This window comes from Lolium perenne, chromosome 1 (genome assembly GCF_019359855.2).
Source record: "Lolium perenne isolate Kyuss_39 chromosome 1, Kyuss_2.0, whole genome shotgun sequence".
Lineage (NCBI taxonomy): Eukaryota > Viridiplantae > Streptophyta > Magnoliopsida > Poales > Poaceae > Lolium > Lolium perenne.
In genome coordinates this window covers 154,652,992-154,669,266 of record NC_067244.2, presented here as the reverse complement: position 1 = coordinate 154,669,266, position 16,275 = coordinate 154,652,992, and the positions used below count along the sequence as shown (strand labels likewise).

The 16,275-nt window shown below is 41.8% G+C and overlaps 1 protein-coding gene across 1 annotated transcript; it reads right to left on the bottom strand.

The window, feature by feature from the left end:
- Positions 1-14,555: 14,555 nt before the first annotated feature.
- Positions 14,556-16,006, bottom strand: LOC127300561 (uncharacterized). Its single transcript, XM_051330723.2, has one exon. It carries the CDS (start codon positions 15,962-15,964, stop codon positions 14,756-14,758), a length of 1,209 nt encoding a protein of 402 aa, XP_051186683.1. The 5' UTR covers positions 15,965-16,006; the 3' UTR covers positions 14,556-14,755.
- Between the last annotated feature and the right edge of the window lie 269 nt (positions 16,007-16,275).

The window sequence follows — 16,275 nt, the reverse complement described above, 5'->3', positions numbered from 1 at the left end:
CTATGGGAGGTAAATTCTTCACATCTTCAGATTTAATACCTTTCTCCTTAAGAGACTTCTTGGCTTCCCTCATATATTCATCATTTAATTTAATTAAACCCCTCTTCTTCAATATTGGCGTCGGAGTTGGTTCAGGTGTAGTCCAATCATCATGATTCCGGCCTATTTTAGCCAATAATTCTTCAGCTTCGTCTGGAGTTCTTTTCCTGAAAACACAACCAGCACAACTATCCAAATATGCTCTAGACTCAATGATTAGTCCACTATAAAATATATCAAGTAAATCATGCTTTTCCAAATCATGCCCAGGTCGAGCTCTGATAAGAGAGCAAAATCTTGCCCAAGCTTCAGGCAATTTCTCTCCATCTTCCTGGTCAAAGCTATAAATTTTCTGCAAAGCGGCATGTTGAGCACTAGCAGGAAAGTATTTCCGAAAGAAAACATCAAGCAAATCACCTGGACTATTAATAGAACCAGGAGCCAAACTATTATACCAAGTTTTAGCATCATCCTTTAATGAGAAAGGGAAAATTTTAGCAACAAAATAAGTACGCATCTTGACATCATCAGAAAACAAGCTACTCATAGAAGAAAGTTCATTCATGTGTTCTACAACACTTTCTTTTTCAGTACCACAAAAGGGTGTTTTCTCAACAATAGCTATATGAGATAGATCAAGAGAAAAATCATAATCTTTATCCTTAATGTTTATAGGAGATGTGGCAAATTTAGGATCAGGAGATAGCTTATATCTAACAGTATGTTGTGCGAGAAACTTTTTAATTTTTCTTGCATCAGTAATAGCATTGCATTTATCAATAAAATCATCATCAAGCTCCACATAATCCTCATCAGGATCATCACTAGAATAATCAACAGACTCAGGTGAATTAACAGGTGTAGCAGCATTTTCATTAGGAGTTTCAGTATTTTCAATTTGTCTAGACCTAGCAATTGTAGCATCTAGGAAAGATCCCAATGAACCACTATCATCAAGCACAGCAGAAACATTATCAATATTATAAGAATTTTCAGATTCAGCAGAAGTACCAGCAAGTGAAGCTTGTGGTGGTGAAACAAGTTGACTTATTGATACGTCTCCAACGTATCGATAATTTCTTATGTTCCATGCTACTTTTATGATGATACTCACATGTTTTATACATACTTTATGTCATATCTATGCATTTTCCGGCACCAACCTATTAACGAGATGCCGAAGAGCCAGTTGCAGTTTTCTGCTGTTTTTGGTTTCAGAAATCCTAGTAAGGAAATATTCTCATAATTGGACGAAATCAACGCCCAGGATCTTATTTTTTCACGAAGCTTCCAGAAGTCCGGAGAGGAAACGAAGTGGAGCGACGAGGCGGCCACACATCTGGGCGGCGCGGCCCAAGCCCAGGCCGCGCCGGCCTGTGGTGTGGGCCCCTCGTGGCGCTCCCTGACCTACCCTTCCGCCTACTTAAGCCTTCTTGGAGAATAACTCCAGTACCGAGAGCCACGAGACGGAAAACCTTCCAGAGATGTCGCCGCCGCCAATCCCATCTCGGGGGATTCAGGAGATCACCTTCGGCACCCTGCCGGAGAGGGGAATCATCTCCCGGAGGACTCTTCACCGCCATGGTCGCCTCCGGAGTGATGAGTGAGTAGTTCACCCCTGGACTATGGGTCCATAGCAATAGCTAGATGGTCGTCTTCTCCTAATTGTGCTATCATTTTTGGATCTTGTGATCTGCCTAACATGATCAAGATCATCTATCCGTAATGCTACATGTTGCGTTTGTTGGGATCCGATGAATAATGAATGCTATATTATGTTGATTATCAATCTATCATCTATGTGTTGTTTATGATCTTGCATGCTCTCCGTTGCTAGTAGAGGCTCTGACCAAGTTTTTGCTTGTAACTCCAAGAGGGAGTATTTATGCTCGATAGTGGGTTCATGCCTCCATTAAATCTGGGGGAGTGACAGCAACCTCTAAGGTTGTGGATGTGCTGTTTCCACTAGGGATAAAACATCAATGCTATGTCTAAGGATATATTTGTTGATTACATTACGCACCATACTTAATGCAATTGTCTGTTGTTTGCAACTTAATACTGGAGGGGGTTCGGATGATAACCTGAAGGTGGACTTTTTAGGCATAGATGCATGCTGGATAGCGGTCTATGTACTTTGTCGTAATGCCCAATTAAATCTCACAATACTCATCATAACATGTATGTGCATGGTCATGCCCTCTTTATTTGTCAATTGCCCAACTGTAATTTGTTCACCCAACATGCTATTTATCTTATGGGAGAGACACCTCTAGTGAACTGTGGATCCCGGTCCATTCTTTTACATCGAATACAATCTACTGCAATACTCGTTCTACTGTTCTCTGCAAATATCATCATCCACACTATACATCTAATCCTTTGTTACAGCAAGCCGGTGAGATTGACAACCTCACTGTCACGTTGGGGCAAAGTAATTTGGTTGTGTTGTGCAGGTTCCACGTTGGCGCCGGAATCCCTGGTGTTGCGCCGCACTACACTCCGCCGCCATCAACCTTCAACGTGCTTCTTGGCTCCTACCGGTTCGATAAACCTTGGTTTCTTACTGAGGGAAAACTTGCCGCTGTACGCATCACACCTTCCTCTTGGGGTTCCCAACGGACGCGTGTTGTACGCGTATCAAGCTCTTTTTCTGGCGCCGTTGCCGGGGAGATCAAGACACGCTGCAAGGGGAGTCTCCACCTCCAATCTCTTTACTTTGTTTTTGTCTTGCTTTATTTTATTTAGTACTTTGTTTGCTGCACTAAAACAAAACACACAAAAATTAGTTGCTAGTTTTACTTTATTTACTGTCTTGTTCTCCATATTAAAAACACAAAAAAATTAGTTACTTGCATTTACTTTATCTAGTTTACTTTATTTACTATTGCTAAAATGGGTACTCCTGAAAATACTAAGTTGTGTGACTTCACAACCACAAATAATAATGATTTCTTATGCACACCTATTGCTCCACCTGCTACTACAGCAGAATTCTTTGAAATTAAACCTGCTTTACTGAATCTGGTTATGAGAGAGCAATTTTCTGGTGTTAGTTCTGATGATGCCGCTGCCCATCTTAATAATTTTGTTGAATTATGTGAAATGCAAAAGTATAAGGATGTAGATGGTGACATTATAAAGTTAAAATTGTTTCCTTTCTCACTAAGAGGAAGAGCTAAAGATTGGTTGCTATCTCTGCCTAAGAATAGTATTGATTCATGGACTAAATGTAAGGATGCTTTTATTGGTAGATATTATCCTCCTGCTAAAATTATATCTTTGAGAAGTAGCATAATGAATTTTAAACAATTGGATAATGAGCATGTTGCCCAAGCATGGGAAAGAATGAAATCTTTGGTTAAAAATTGCCCAACCCATGGACTGACTACTTGGATGATCATCCAAACCTTTTATGCAGGACTGAATTTTTCTTCGCGGAACTTATTGGATTCAGCTGCTGGAGGTACCTTTATGTACATCACTCTAGGCGACGCAACAAAGCTTCTTGATAATATGATGATTAATTACTCTGAATGGCACACGGAAAGAGCTCCACAAGGTAAAAAGTTAAATTCTGTCGAAGAAACCTCCTCCTTGAGTGATAAGATTGATGCTATTATGTCTATGCTTGTGAATGGTAGGACTAATGTTGATCCTAATAATGTTCTGTTAGCTTCATTGGTTGCTCAAGAAGAACATGTTGATGTAAACTTCATTAAAAATAATAATTTCAACAACAATGCTTATCGGAACAATTCTAGTAACAACTATAGGCCATATCCTTATAATAATGGTAACGGCTATGGTAATTCTTATGGGAATTCTTACAACAATAATAGGAATACACCCCTGGACTTGAAGCCATGCTTAAAGAATTTATTAGTACACAAACTGCTTTTAACAAATCTGTTGAAGAAAAGCTTGGGAAAATTGATATACTTGCTTCCAAAGTCGATAGTCTTGCTGCTGATGTTGATCTTTTGAAATCGAAAGTTATGCCTAATGAAAATAATGATATTAAGTCATTTGCTACAGCAAACACCATCCAAGTTAGAATTAATGAGAATATAAGATTGTTGGCCGAATTGCGTGCTAGGTGGGAAAAAGAAGAAAATGCTAAAGAAGATAATATAGCTAAAGTTTGGAATATTACCACTACTAGTAATGCTAATGCTCCACATGTTGTTGCACCTCCTACTATTAATGGTAAAATAATTGGTGTTGGCAATGTTTCCACTTCTAATGCAAAGCGTGAAAAACTGCCTGAAACTGCTAAAACTGCTGAAACTGCCTGTGATAAAACTGCTGAATTTTTTTTCTAATGTTGGGGATAATGATCCCATTGTTTTAGATTATAATGGTTTAGATTTTGATGATTGTCACATCTCTGAATTTATAAAGTTCTTACAAAAACTTGCTAAGAGTCCTAATGCTAGTGCTATAAATTTGGCCTTTACGAAACATATTACAAATGCTCTCATAAAAGCTAGAGAAGAGAAATTAAATCATGAAGCTTCTATTCCTAGGAAGTTAGAGGATGGTTGGGAGCCCATCATTAAGATGAAGGTCAATGACTTTGATTGTAATTCTTTATGTGATCTTGGTGCAAGTATTTCCGTTATGCCTAGGAAAATCTATAATATGCTTGACTTGCCACCATTGAAAAATTGTTATTTGGATGTTAATCTTGCTGATAACTCTACAAAGAAACCTTTGGGGAGAGTTGATAGTGTTCACATTAAGATTAACAATAACCTTGTCCCCGTTGATTTTGTTGTCTTGGATATTGAATGCAATGCATCTTGTCCCATTATATTGGGAAGACCTTTTCTTCGAACTGTTGGTGCTATTATTGATATGAAGGAATGTAATATTAAATATCAATTTCCTCTCAATAAAGGTATGGAACACTTCCCTAAAAAGAGAATGAAGTTACCTTTTGATTCTATCATTAGAACAAATTATGATGTTGATGCTTCGTCTCTTGATAATACTTGACATACACTTTCTGCGCCTAGCTGAAAGGCGTTAAAGAAAAGCGCTTATGGGAGACAACCCATGATTTTACTACTGCACTTTTGTTTTATATTTGAGTCTTGGAAGTTGTTACTACTGTAGCAACATCTCCTTATCTTAATTTTGTTGCATTGTTGTGCCAAGTAAAGTCTTTGATAGTAAGGTTCATACTAGATTTGGATTACTGCGCAGAAACAGATTTCTTGCTGTCACGAATCTGGGCTGAATTCTCTGTAGGTAACTCAGAAAATTCTGCCAATTTACGTGAGTGATCCTCAGATATGTACGCAACTTTCATTCAATTTGAGAATTTTCATTTGAGCAAGTCTGGTGCCTCTTAGAAATTCGTCTTTACAGACTGTTCTGTTTTGACAGATTCTGCCTTTTATTTCGCATTGCCTGTTTTACTATGGTTGATGGATTTCTTTATTCCATTAACTTTCAGTAGCTTTGTGCAATGTCCAGAAGTGTTAAGAATGATTATGTCACCTCTAAACATGTGAATTTTGATTATGAACTAACCCTCTAATGAGTTGTTTTGAGTTTGGTGTGGAGGAAGTTTTCAAGGATCAAGAGAGGAGGATGATACAATATGATCAAGGAGAGTGAAAGCTCTAAGCTTGGGGATGCCCCGGTGGTTCACCCCTGCATATTTCAAGAAGACTCAAGCGTCTAAGCTTGGGGATGCCCAAGGCATCCCCTTCTTCATCGACAACATTATCAGGTTCCTCTAGTGAAACTATATTTTTATTCCATCACATCTTATGTATTTTGCTTGGAGCGTCTGTTTGTTTTTGTTTTTGTTGTTGTTTGAATAAGTTGGATCCTAGCATTCATTGTGTGGGAGAGAGACACGCTCCGCTGTTGCATATGGACAAATATGTCCTTAGGCTTTACTCATAATGTTCATGGCGAAGGTTGAAACTGCTTCGTTAAATTGTTATATGGTTGGAAACGGGAAATGCTACATGTGGTAATTGGTAGAATAACTTGAATAATGTGATAATTGGCAATTGTTGTGCTCATGTTTAAGCTCTTGCATCATATACTTTGCACCTATTAATGAAGAAATACATAGAGCTTGCTAAAATTTGGTTTGCATGATTGGTCTCTCTAGAGTCTAGATATTTTCTAGTAAGGGTCGAACAACAAGGAAGATGGTATAAAGTCTTATAATGTTTACAATATATATTTTATGTGAGTTTTGCTGTACCGGTTCATACTTGTGTTTGTTTCAAATAACCTTGCTATCCTAAGCCTTGTATTGAGAGGGAATACTTCTCATGCATCCAAAATCCTTGAGCCAAACACTATGCCACTTGTGTCCACCATACCTACCTACTACATGGTATTTCTCCGCCATTCCAAAGTAAATTGCTTGAGTGCTACCTTTAAATTTCTATCCTTCATCTTTGCAATATATAGCTCATGGGACAAATAGCCTAAAAACTATTGTGGTATTGAATATGTACTTATGCATTTTATCTCTTATAAGTTGCTTGTTGAACGATAACCATGTTCCCGGGGACGCCATCAACTACTCTTTGTTGAATATCATGTGAGTTGCTATGCATGTTCGTCTTGTCTGAAGTAAGGGCGATTTACCATGAGTTGAATGGTTTGAGCATGCATATTGTTAGAGAAGAACATTGGGCCGCTAACTAAAGCCATGATCCATGGTGGAAGTTTCAGTTTTGGACAACTATCCTCAATCTCTTATGAGAATATTAATTGTTGCTAAATGCTTATGCATTAAAGAGGAGTCCATTATCTGTTGTCTATGTTGTCCCGGTATGGATGTCTAAGTTGAGAATAATCAAAAGCTAGAAATCCAATGCGAGCTTTCTCCTTAGACCTTTGTACAGGCGGCATAGAGGTACCCCTTTGTGATACTTGGTTAAAACATATGTATTGCGGTGATAATCCAGGTAATCCGAGCTAATTAGGACAAGGTGCGGGCACTATTAGTATACTATGCATGAGGCTTGCAACTTGTAGGATATAATTTACATAACACATATGCTTTATTACTACCGTTGACAAAATTGTTTCTTGTTTTCAAAATAAAAGCTCTAGCACAAATATAGCAATCGATGCTTCCCTCTGCGAAGGGCCTTTCTTCTACTTTTATGTTGAGTCAGTTCACCTATTTCTCTCCATCTCAAGAAGCAAACACTTGTGTGAACTGTGCATTGATTCCTACATACTTGCATATTGCACTTATTATATTACTTTATGTTGACAATATCCATGAGATATACATGTTACAAGTTGAAAGCAACCGCTGAAACTTAATCTTCCTTTGTGTTGCTTCAATGCTTCTACTATGAATTTATTGCTTTATGAGTTAACTCTTATGCAAGACTTATTGATGCTTGTCTTGAAAGTACTATTCATGAAAAGTCTTTGCTATATGATTCAATTGTTTACTCATTGCATCTACATTGCTTCGAATCACTGCATTCATTACATGTGCTTACAAATAGTATTGATCAAGATTATGATGGCATGCCACTTCAGAAATTATCTTTGTTATCGTTCACCTACTCGGGACGAGTAGGAACTAAGCTTGGGGATGCTGATACGTCTCCAACGTATCGATAATTTCTTATGTTCCATGCTACTTTTATGATGATACTCACATGTTTTATACATACTTTATGTCATATTTATGCATTTTCCGGCACTAACCTATTAACGAGATGCCGAAGAGCCAGTTGCTGTTTTTTGCTGTTTTTGGTTTCAGAAATCCTAGTAAGGAAATATTCTCGGAATTGGACGAAATCAACGCCCAGGATCTTATTTTTCCACGAAGCTTCCAGAAGTCCGGAGAGGAAACGAAGTGGAGCGACGAGGCGGCCACACATCAGGGCGGCGCGGCCCAAGCCCTGGCCGCGCCGGCCTGTGGTGTGGGCCCCTCGTGGCGCCCCCTGACCTACCCTTCCGCCTACTTAAGCCTTCATCGAGAATAACTCTAGTACCGAGAGCCACGAGATGGAAAACCTTCCAGAGATGCCGCCGCCGCCAATCCCATCTTGGGAGATTCAGGAGATCGCCTCCGGCACCCTGCCGGAGAGGGGAATCATCTCCCGGAGGACTCTTCACCGCCATGGTCGCCTCCGGAGTGATGAGTGAGTAGTTCACCCCTGGACTATGGGTCCATAGCAGTAGCTAGATGGTCGTCTTCTCCTAATTTTGCTCTCATTGTTGGATCATGTGAGCTGCCTAACATGATCAAGATCATCTATTTGTAATGCTACATGTTGCGTTTGTTGGGATCCGATGAATAATGAATGCTATATTATGTTGATTATCAATCTATCATCTATGTGTTGTTTATGATCTTGCATGCTCTCCGTTGCTAGTAGAGGCTCTGGCCAAGTTTTTGCTTGTAACTCCAAGAGGGAGTATTTATGCTCGATAGTGGGTTCATGCCTCCATTAAATCTGGGGGGGTGACAGCAACCTCTAAGGTTGTGGATGTGCTGTTGCCACTAGGGATAAAACATCAATGCTATGTCTAAGGATATATTTGTTGATTACATTACGCACCATACTTAATGCAATTATCTGTTGTTTGCAACTTAATACTGGAGGGGGTTCGGATGATAACCTGAAGGTGGACTTTTTAGGCATAGATGCATATTGGATAGCGGTCTATGTACTTTGTCGTAATGCCCAATTAAATCTCACAATACTCATCATAACATGTATGTGCATGGTCATGCCCTCTTTATTTATCAATTGCCCAACTGTAATTTGTTCACCCAACATGCTATTTATCTTATGGGAGAGACACCTCTAGTGAACTGTGGACCCCGGTCCATTCTTTTACATCGAATACAATCTACTGCAATACTCGTTCTACTGTTCTCTGCAAATATCATCATCCACACTATACATCTAATCCTTTGTTACAGCAAGCCGGTGAGATTGACAACCTCACTGTCACGTTGGGGCAAAGTAATTTGGTTGTGTTGTGCAGGTTCCACGTTGGTGCCGGAATCCCTGGTGTTGCGCCGCACTACACTCCGCCGCCATCAACCTTCAACGTGCTTCTTGGCTCCTACTGGTTCGATAAACCTTGGTTTCTTACTGAGGGAAAACTTGCCGCTGTACGCATCACACCTTCCTCTTGGGGTTCCCAACGGACGCGTGTTGTACGCGTATCACTTATCACAGATGGTGAATCAAGAGTAGAAGAGGTACTCAGAGTTGTACCTTTTCTTGTAGTGGATGGTAATATGGCGACTTTAGGATCGCGAGATTTACCCATGATGGAGAATTTGCAGCGAACAATATCAATCCAAGTGAACTTCCAAATAAAGCTATGCTCCCCGGCAACGGCGCCAGAAAATAGTCTTGGTGACCCACAAGTATAGGGGATCGCAACAGTCTTCGCGGGAAGTAAAACCCAATTTATTGATTCGACACAAGGGGAGACAAAGAATACTTGAAAGCCTTAACAGCGGAGTTGTCAATTCAGCTGCACCTGGAAACAGACTTGCTCGCAAGAGTTTATCAGTAGTAACAGTTTTATAGCAGTAGCAGTAGTGAAATAACATCAGCAGTGTAACAAAGACAGCAGTAGTGATTATAGTAAACATCAGGATTAAAATACTGTAGGCACAGGGACGGATGACGGGCGTTGCATGGATGAGAGAAACTCATGTAACAATCAAAGCAGGGCATTTGCAGATAATAATAAAACGGTGTCCAAGTACTAAGCAATCCATAGGCATGTGTTCCGTATATAGTCGTACGTGCTCGCAATGAGAACCTTGCACAACATCTTTTGTCCTACCAGCCGGTGGCAGCCGGGCCTCTAGGGAATCTACTGGATATTAAGGTACTCCTTTTAATAGAGTACCGGAGCAAAGCATTAACACTCCGTGAACACATGTGATCCTCACATCACTGCCTTCCCCTCCGGTTGTCCCAATTTCTGTCACTTTGGGGCCTCGGGTTCCGGACAGCGACATGTGTATACAACTTGCAGGTAAGATCATAAAACAATGCATATCATCATGAAACAATAACATGTTCAGATCTGAGATCATGGCACTCGGGCCCTAGTGACAAGCATTAAGCATAACAAGTTGCAACAATATCATCAAAGTACCAATTACGGACACTAGGCACTATGCCCTAACAATCTTATGCTATTACATGACCAATCTCATCCAATCCCTACCATCCCCTTCAGCCTACAGCGGGGGAATTACTCACACATGGATGGGGGAAACATTGCTGGTCGATGGAGAGGCGTCGGTGGTGATGATGGCGATGATCTCCTCCAATTCCCCGTCCCGGTGGAGTGCCAGAACGGAGCTTCTGGTCCCGAGATGGAGTTTCGCGACGGTGGCGGCGTACTGGATGGTTTCTGGCGACTTCGACTTCCTTTCTCGCGTTTTTAGATCGAAACTCTTAAGTAGTCCAGAGGAGGGGGTCAGAGGCCAGCCGAGGCGGCCACACAATAGGGCGGTGCGCCCCCCTCCTGGGCCGCGCCGGCCTAGTGTGTGGGGGCCTCGGGCCTCCACCTGGCTTGCCCTTCTGGCTCCGTAATTCTTCTGGAAAAATAAGACCTTCGACATAAATTCTGGGGATTTTCCTGAAAGTTGGATTTCTGCACAAAAACGAGACACCAGAGCAATTCTGCTGAAAACAGCGTTAGTCCGTGTTAGTTGTATCCAAAATACACAAATTAGAGGCAAAACAACAGCAAAAGTGTTCGGGAAAGTAGATACGTTTTGGACGTATCACCCATCCTCACACTATTCCAACACTAGCACGCTTAACTTCCGAGTTCCTTTACACCCACTTCCAAGTGCTTCGCGCGCATGTTGTTCATAGTAGTATCATATCAATCATATTAACATGTTGGTCGATGTCACACTTCTTTATTATTTATATTGCAAATAATTCTTTTAATAAAAAAAGTAATGATGTAATAATAATATTGAATAAATAAATAAAATTAAAATTTTAAATTTGTATTATTTTTAATTGTTTTTTAAAATTTTAATATTTTTTTTGGCAAACCTAAAACCTGAAAATTTGCTAAAAGTAATAGTAATATTCTAGGATTCAAAAAATCTTTTAATTATTTATTTTAATTTAAAAAAAATTAAAAATATATAAAAATTCTAAATTTTTGGAAAAAAACCTAAAATCTTCCTGCTTTCATATTTTCATTTGGAATTTTGAGAATCTAAAAATTGGCTAACCGGGTAAACCCAGGTGAATTTGGATGTAACTTTTTCCCACGATGATTTTGATATATTATACGTTTTTCCCGACGTCGTATGCAAAAGTTAATGCGGTTTTACCATTTTTCAAACTTTTTTTACAAAAAAAGTCAAAATTAGAATTTCTTATTTTCACCGAATAGTAGATTGCATAACATACAAGAATCTGAATTTTTTTATTTTTTGAATTTTCTATCATTTTCATTTGTATTTTACAAAGCAAAAAAAGGCGATCCACGGGGGGGGGAGGGGGGAGGTGCGTGGGGAGCAGGAAAAACCTTTAGTACCGGTTCGTGGCTGACGCCAACCCTTTAATACCGGTTCGTGACACGAACCGGTACTAAAGGTCCTGCACAAACCGGTACTAAAGGTTGCAGGCGGCCTAGGCAGTGCAACATGTACTAATGCACCCTTTAGTACCGGTTCGTAAGGAAACCGGTACTAAAGGGTTAGACGGAAGCCTCTTTTTCTACTAGTGTTGGTGGCAGCGGCGGCTACATGACAATCACCACCAATCATCCTTCAGTAATGAGAGGAATCGAGGATTTAGGTGTTTCCAGTACGAATATAGCTAGTTATAATCAATATAGAAAAGATTTAAATTAACTAATAGATGAAACAAAAAATTACATTAATACAATGTAAGTATACTTGTATTGAGAATTAAATTAATATTAATTTATACACAAAGTACTTTTGTCTACATGATTTCGAACATGGTCAATTTGTTATATGCCACTACCGATTCCGGGTATTCGAAAAAAGCACCGTTTAAAAACTTCAAAAAAAACTCCACCAGCGAGAATTGGATACTTTAAATGAACCCTTCTGTGATGGCATTTTTTCCGTTAGTCGTATTTTAAGTGGTATTTTCTTAAACCACAAAGTTGGCACTGCCATTAATTTACCTATATAAAGGTGAAAACATCTCAGTACTTCTGTAACACTGATAGCACTTGTTGTGCGAGATGCTAAAATAGAGAAAAGAACAATTATACTCGGGTATTTGTTGTCATCTTACCTGTTGCTTCTTTAATTAAAATTAGCCAACATGACCACAGATGAAGGCATGTGCCATATTATCTGTAAAACTAAAATTAGGGTTTAATCTAGGTAAAGACCTAGCCAATTATGGAGTTCTAGTATATGTAGAAAAGTATGTTGTATCTTGTTTTTCAAGTCTCTCATCTTCCCAAACCTTCCGAAATCCAGTTTGGGCCTCCTTAGTCAGCTATACCTTCATCTTCTAGCAAATGGGCCGCTCGGCTAGACCTATCTCTTAACCACCCCACTGGGCCACCCGGGCTTGCTAAGCTTGACCCCTGTCGTGGTTGTAATCGAGAGATGATTGTAATTTTTCATATAATGATATTTTATTGAAAATAACTTTGAATTATTTGATTCCAAAAAGTTTTTTCTTAAGTAATTAAAATCCAAGAAAAATCTTAGTAAAATCCAAAATCATTATTTTGATTGAAAGGTCCAATGGAAAATCAAATCAATTCATTCAAATCAAATAATTATCATTTAATGAATTTAATATACAATAAAACATTACGAAATGCCAAAAATGGTGTTTAAATGGTTTAAGACCACACCAAATTCACAAACGGGGTAAAAGACACAAATACGTGAATGCATGTCATTATTATGCATTGTCGCATCAATTGGATCTTTAAGCATTATTTTATCAGATAATGAAGCTATCTTTTCAGAACCCGAGGTCCCGGGTCATCTCGAAGCATCGAATACTATTACCTCGCGGTTTCCAGGAAAATTCAGCGCTTGCTCATGCAATTGATTAGTTTATAGAAAATACTTACAAATTTCTATCTCTATCATTCCTGCATTGAAAAGCAAGCATTGCTTCTCTAATTATGAATATAATTGTGTAGTGAGCAATGAAACCATGGGTTGTGTTGATGGTGGAGGTTCTATTGCAGCTAGGTTATATGCCCATAGGACTAACAACCAATGTCTTCTAGTGATTTTAACGCCGTATATTACGTGTTAACCATGAGATCTACAGAAAATCAGCTAGATCTTCTTCCTTTTACATATTAATGGAGAGCATGCTTGCGAGTAAGGGAGGTGCCACAAGGGTTGGGAGGCAAGAACACGCTAAAATAATGATATTCTCGAAAGGATTTTACTAGGCGATGAAACATGTAGTGGTATCGATCCTAGCAGCTGCAACTGCAAGACCATGCCGAATTTGACATCAGTAGGAAATTTTTCGGCATGAACAAAGATGTTGACCAAGGTTTTCATCACATTTGATGCTCATGATTTATGCAAGTTAGGTTAGAAACAACCATTTGGGAGTATATTTGTGAGGGCATTGCTGTAGTAGTGTAAAGGTGGAACAGTATACAAATCTATGAATGATACCGTGGATTATCGCCACCATTCTCAAGAAAAATCTTAAAGACCAACTCAACAATTCAACCGAAATGTGATTGTACTGGCACAGCGGAACACTCGCACAGAAACACGTTGTAGGACGAAGCAGTCGTGAACGGCAATATAAAGTGACCCAACAAACACACTTATGCGCGTAAACACAAAATAACTTCATATGGAAACCGTCAGCATGTCAGGCCAATCCTACAGCCAGGTTGCGTCGCCATGTACATCACTTCTATGCCTAGTACGTTCGCACACCGCAACAAAAAAAATGCACGACCAACCGGTTTAGATCTACGTGTGGAATTAAAACACAATGTTAATAAACTTAATAGTGTTATTCACGGCAGTGGGGCAGACGAAAGCGCTTGCAATTCTATCACGCAACCAGGCGATGCTAAAACGGAATGCAGGTTGCGAGGCGAAGCTCGCATATATGTCTAGTACTCTAGTGTGAAATTATCCCTTTCAAAATGGTAGAATAGGAAAATCGTGAATATTAGATATCATGCACTCTACTGAAATTGGAAAAGCTAAATGTGTAATAGTACATGTTTCCCACACCAAGAACGAGGAAATTTTGTATTATGGATTTTGTGCATGCATAAGTGCTCTATGGCTTAGTGCTCTATGGCTTAGAATTCTACAAAGAACGCAAGCTAGATGGGAGAAATTTGAAGGAATTCCAGTGAAATGCTCTAAGAAACCGATTATGCAAAGTTGTACGTATGATTAATCCACCGTTTCTTCATGTATATGCGGATATGCCCATGCACCGCACCCAATTCGGCGCATCAGTTGTTGTCGACAAATGATTACTAGGAATTACATATATTTATCGCGAGTTGCATCGCAAAATCATACATAGAAGGATGCTGAAGCAGCAGCTCTTTGGAAGATTTTGCTACTTTTAACAGAAGAAGTAAGATACAGCTTTGGCAGGACCGACCCATTGTTCTAGACTATTAGATCAGTACTATACTGGAGTAGTATAGTTCAGGTCGAAATCAGCCTACCTGATCAAGCGCGAATGTCATGTTCCAACTAGCTAGTTCGCACAGCGTTTTCATCTGGATCAATGGCCGGGAAGAACCAGAAGGAGTCACCGGCGGTGAAGGCGCCTTCCCGGTGATTCATCTTCTTCTTCATCACGAGAAGACCATCCGACCCGTTGTTCAACCTCGTCTCCGACCAGAACCACGCGGGAGCCGCACCGCCGCCGTCGACGTCAACGTCAGCCAGACTTAGCGACGGCTGGTGCGCGAACAGCACCATGCCCGGAGGACGGCCTGCGGCCGGCGGCACGAAGGCCGAGCAGCCGCGACCCAGCAGCAGGACGCGGTCGCCGCCGACGCGGTCCATGGCCACCCAGGTCCTCTTGTCCCAGTCCAGCCTGAAGAGCGCGACGCGCGCGTGGTGCTCGTCCGTGACCACGAGGTGGACGTTCCAGAGCGACTCCACGAGGTAGTGGCGCATGCTCCCCTCCTCGGACGGGAACGGGAGCGGGCACGCCGTGTTCCTGCGCTCCACCTTGGGCTCCGGATCGCCGAGGTCCGCGCGCCAGACCTTCCTCCTGCCGTCGATCAGGTACACCATGGCGCCGACGGCGACGATGTCGCTGGCGGCCGCGTCGTAGCGGAACCCCGGGGCGCGCAGGGTGCGCCACGCCTGGTCCTGCTGCCCGGGGCGGCAGTAGGCGACGAGCCTGTCCGTGGCGACGACGAGGAAGAACGCGCTGCGGTCGGCAGGCGAGGACGTCAGCGCGGCGTGAAACCGCGCGTTGGGGGACTTGTCCCCGAACGGCCAGGACACGACCACCCGCGCGCCGGAGATGGGGTTCACGAGCACGAGGCGGCGCGGCGCGTCCACGGAGACGAACACGAGCCACCCGTAGGCGGAGGACGCGACGCAGCGGTGGTAGCCCTCCCCCGGGACGTCGTACGCGTAGGGCCGGCCCCCCGGGATGTCGTAGAACTGGCGGCGCACGGTGACCGGCGCGGGCGCGGAGGGCGAGGCGGGGGCCGGCTCCGGGAGCATGAGCCACGGGAAGGGCGGCGGCGCGCGGCCGATGCGGCGGCAGAAGAAGCGCCACGAGGGGCACACGAGGCGGATGCTGAGGTAGTCGACGAAGCTGACGTAGGGGGCGAGGGAGGCGAAGAGGCGGTCGCCGGGGAAGAATCCCCTAGGCTTAGGGGTTTTCCCCGGATTGGGAGGCGGCGCCGCCATGGCCCGGCGTCGAGTGGAAGGATGCATGCAAGGCGAGAGTGGCGCGAGAGGGGAAGCGGGCCGGGTGGGTCGATTGGTCTCCGTGGGTCTCCTGGAGGGCACGCGCCGAAACTATTTATGGTCGCGCGCCGCAATTTGCTGATAAATGCATCGGATTGATTTGGTTGGATTTGGGAACTATTTAAAAGAAAATCTTGCTGCGTCCATAATATTTACCAATCAATGCATATTCGTGTTCGCCTTCTACTTTTTGATTCGCAGGGATGTAATAATTGAAATTTAAATCTCCTTTATTGGAGAACAAAAATGGAAAACAATTGTTGCCACCTTTTAAATGG

Bases quoted from the DNA above. Each gene is read 5' to 3' on its own strand.
- LOC127300561 (XM_051330723.2), bottom strand. From the start codon at position 15,964: ATGCATCCTTCCACTCGACGCCGGGCCATGGCGGCGCCGCCTCCCAAT.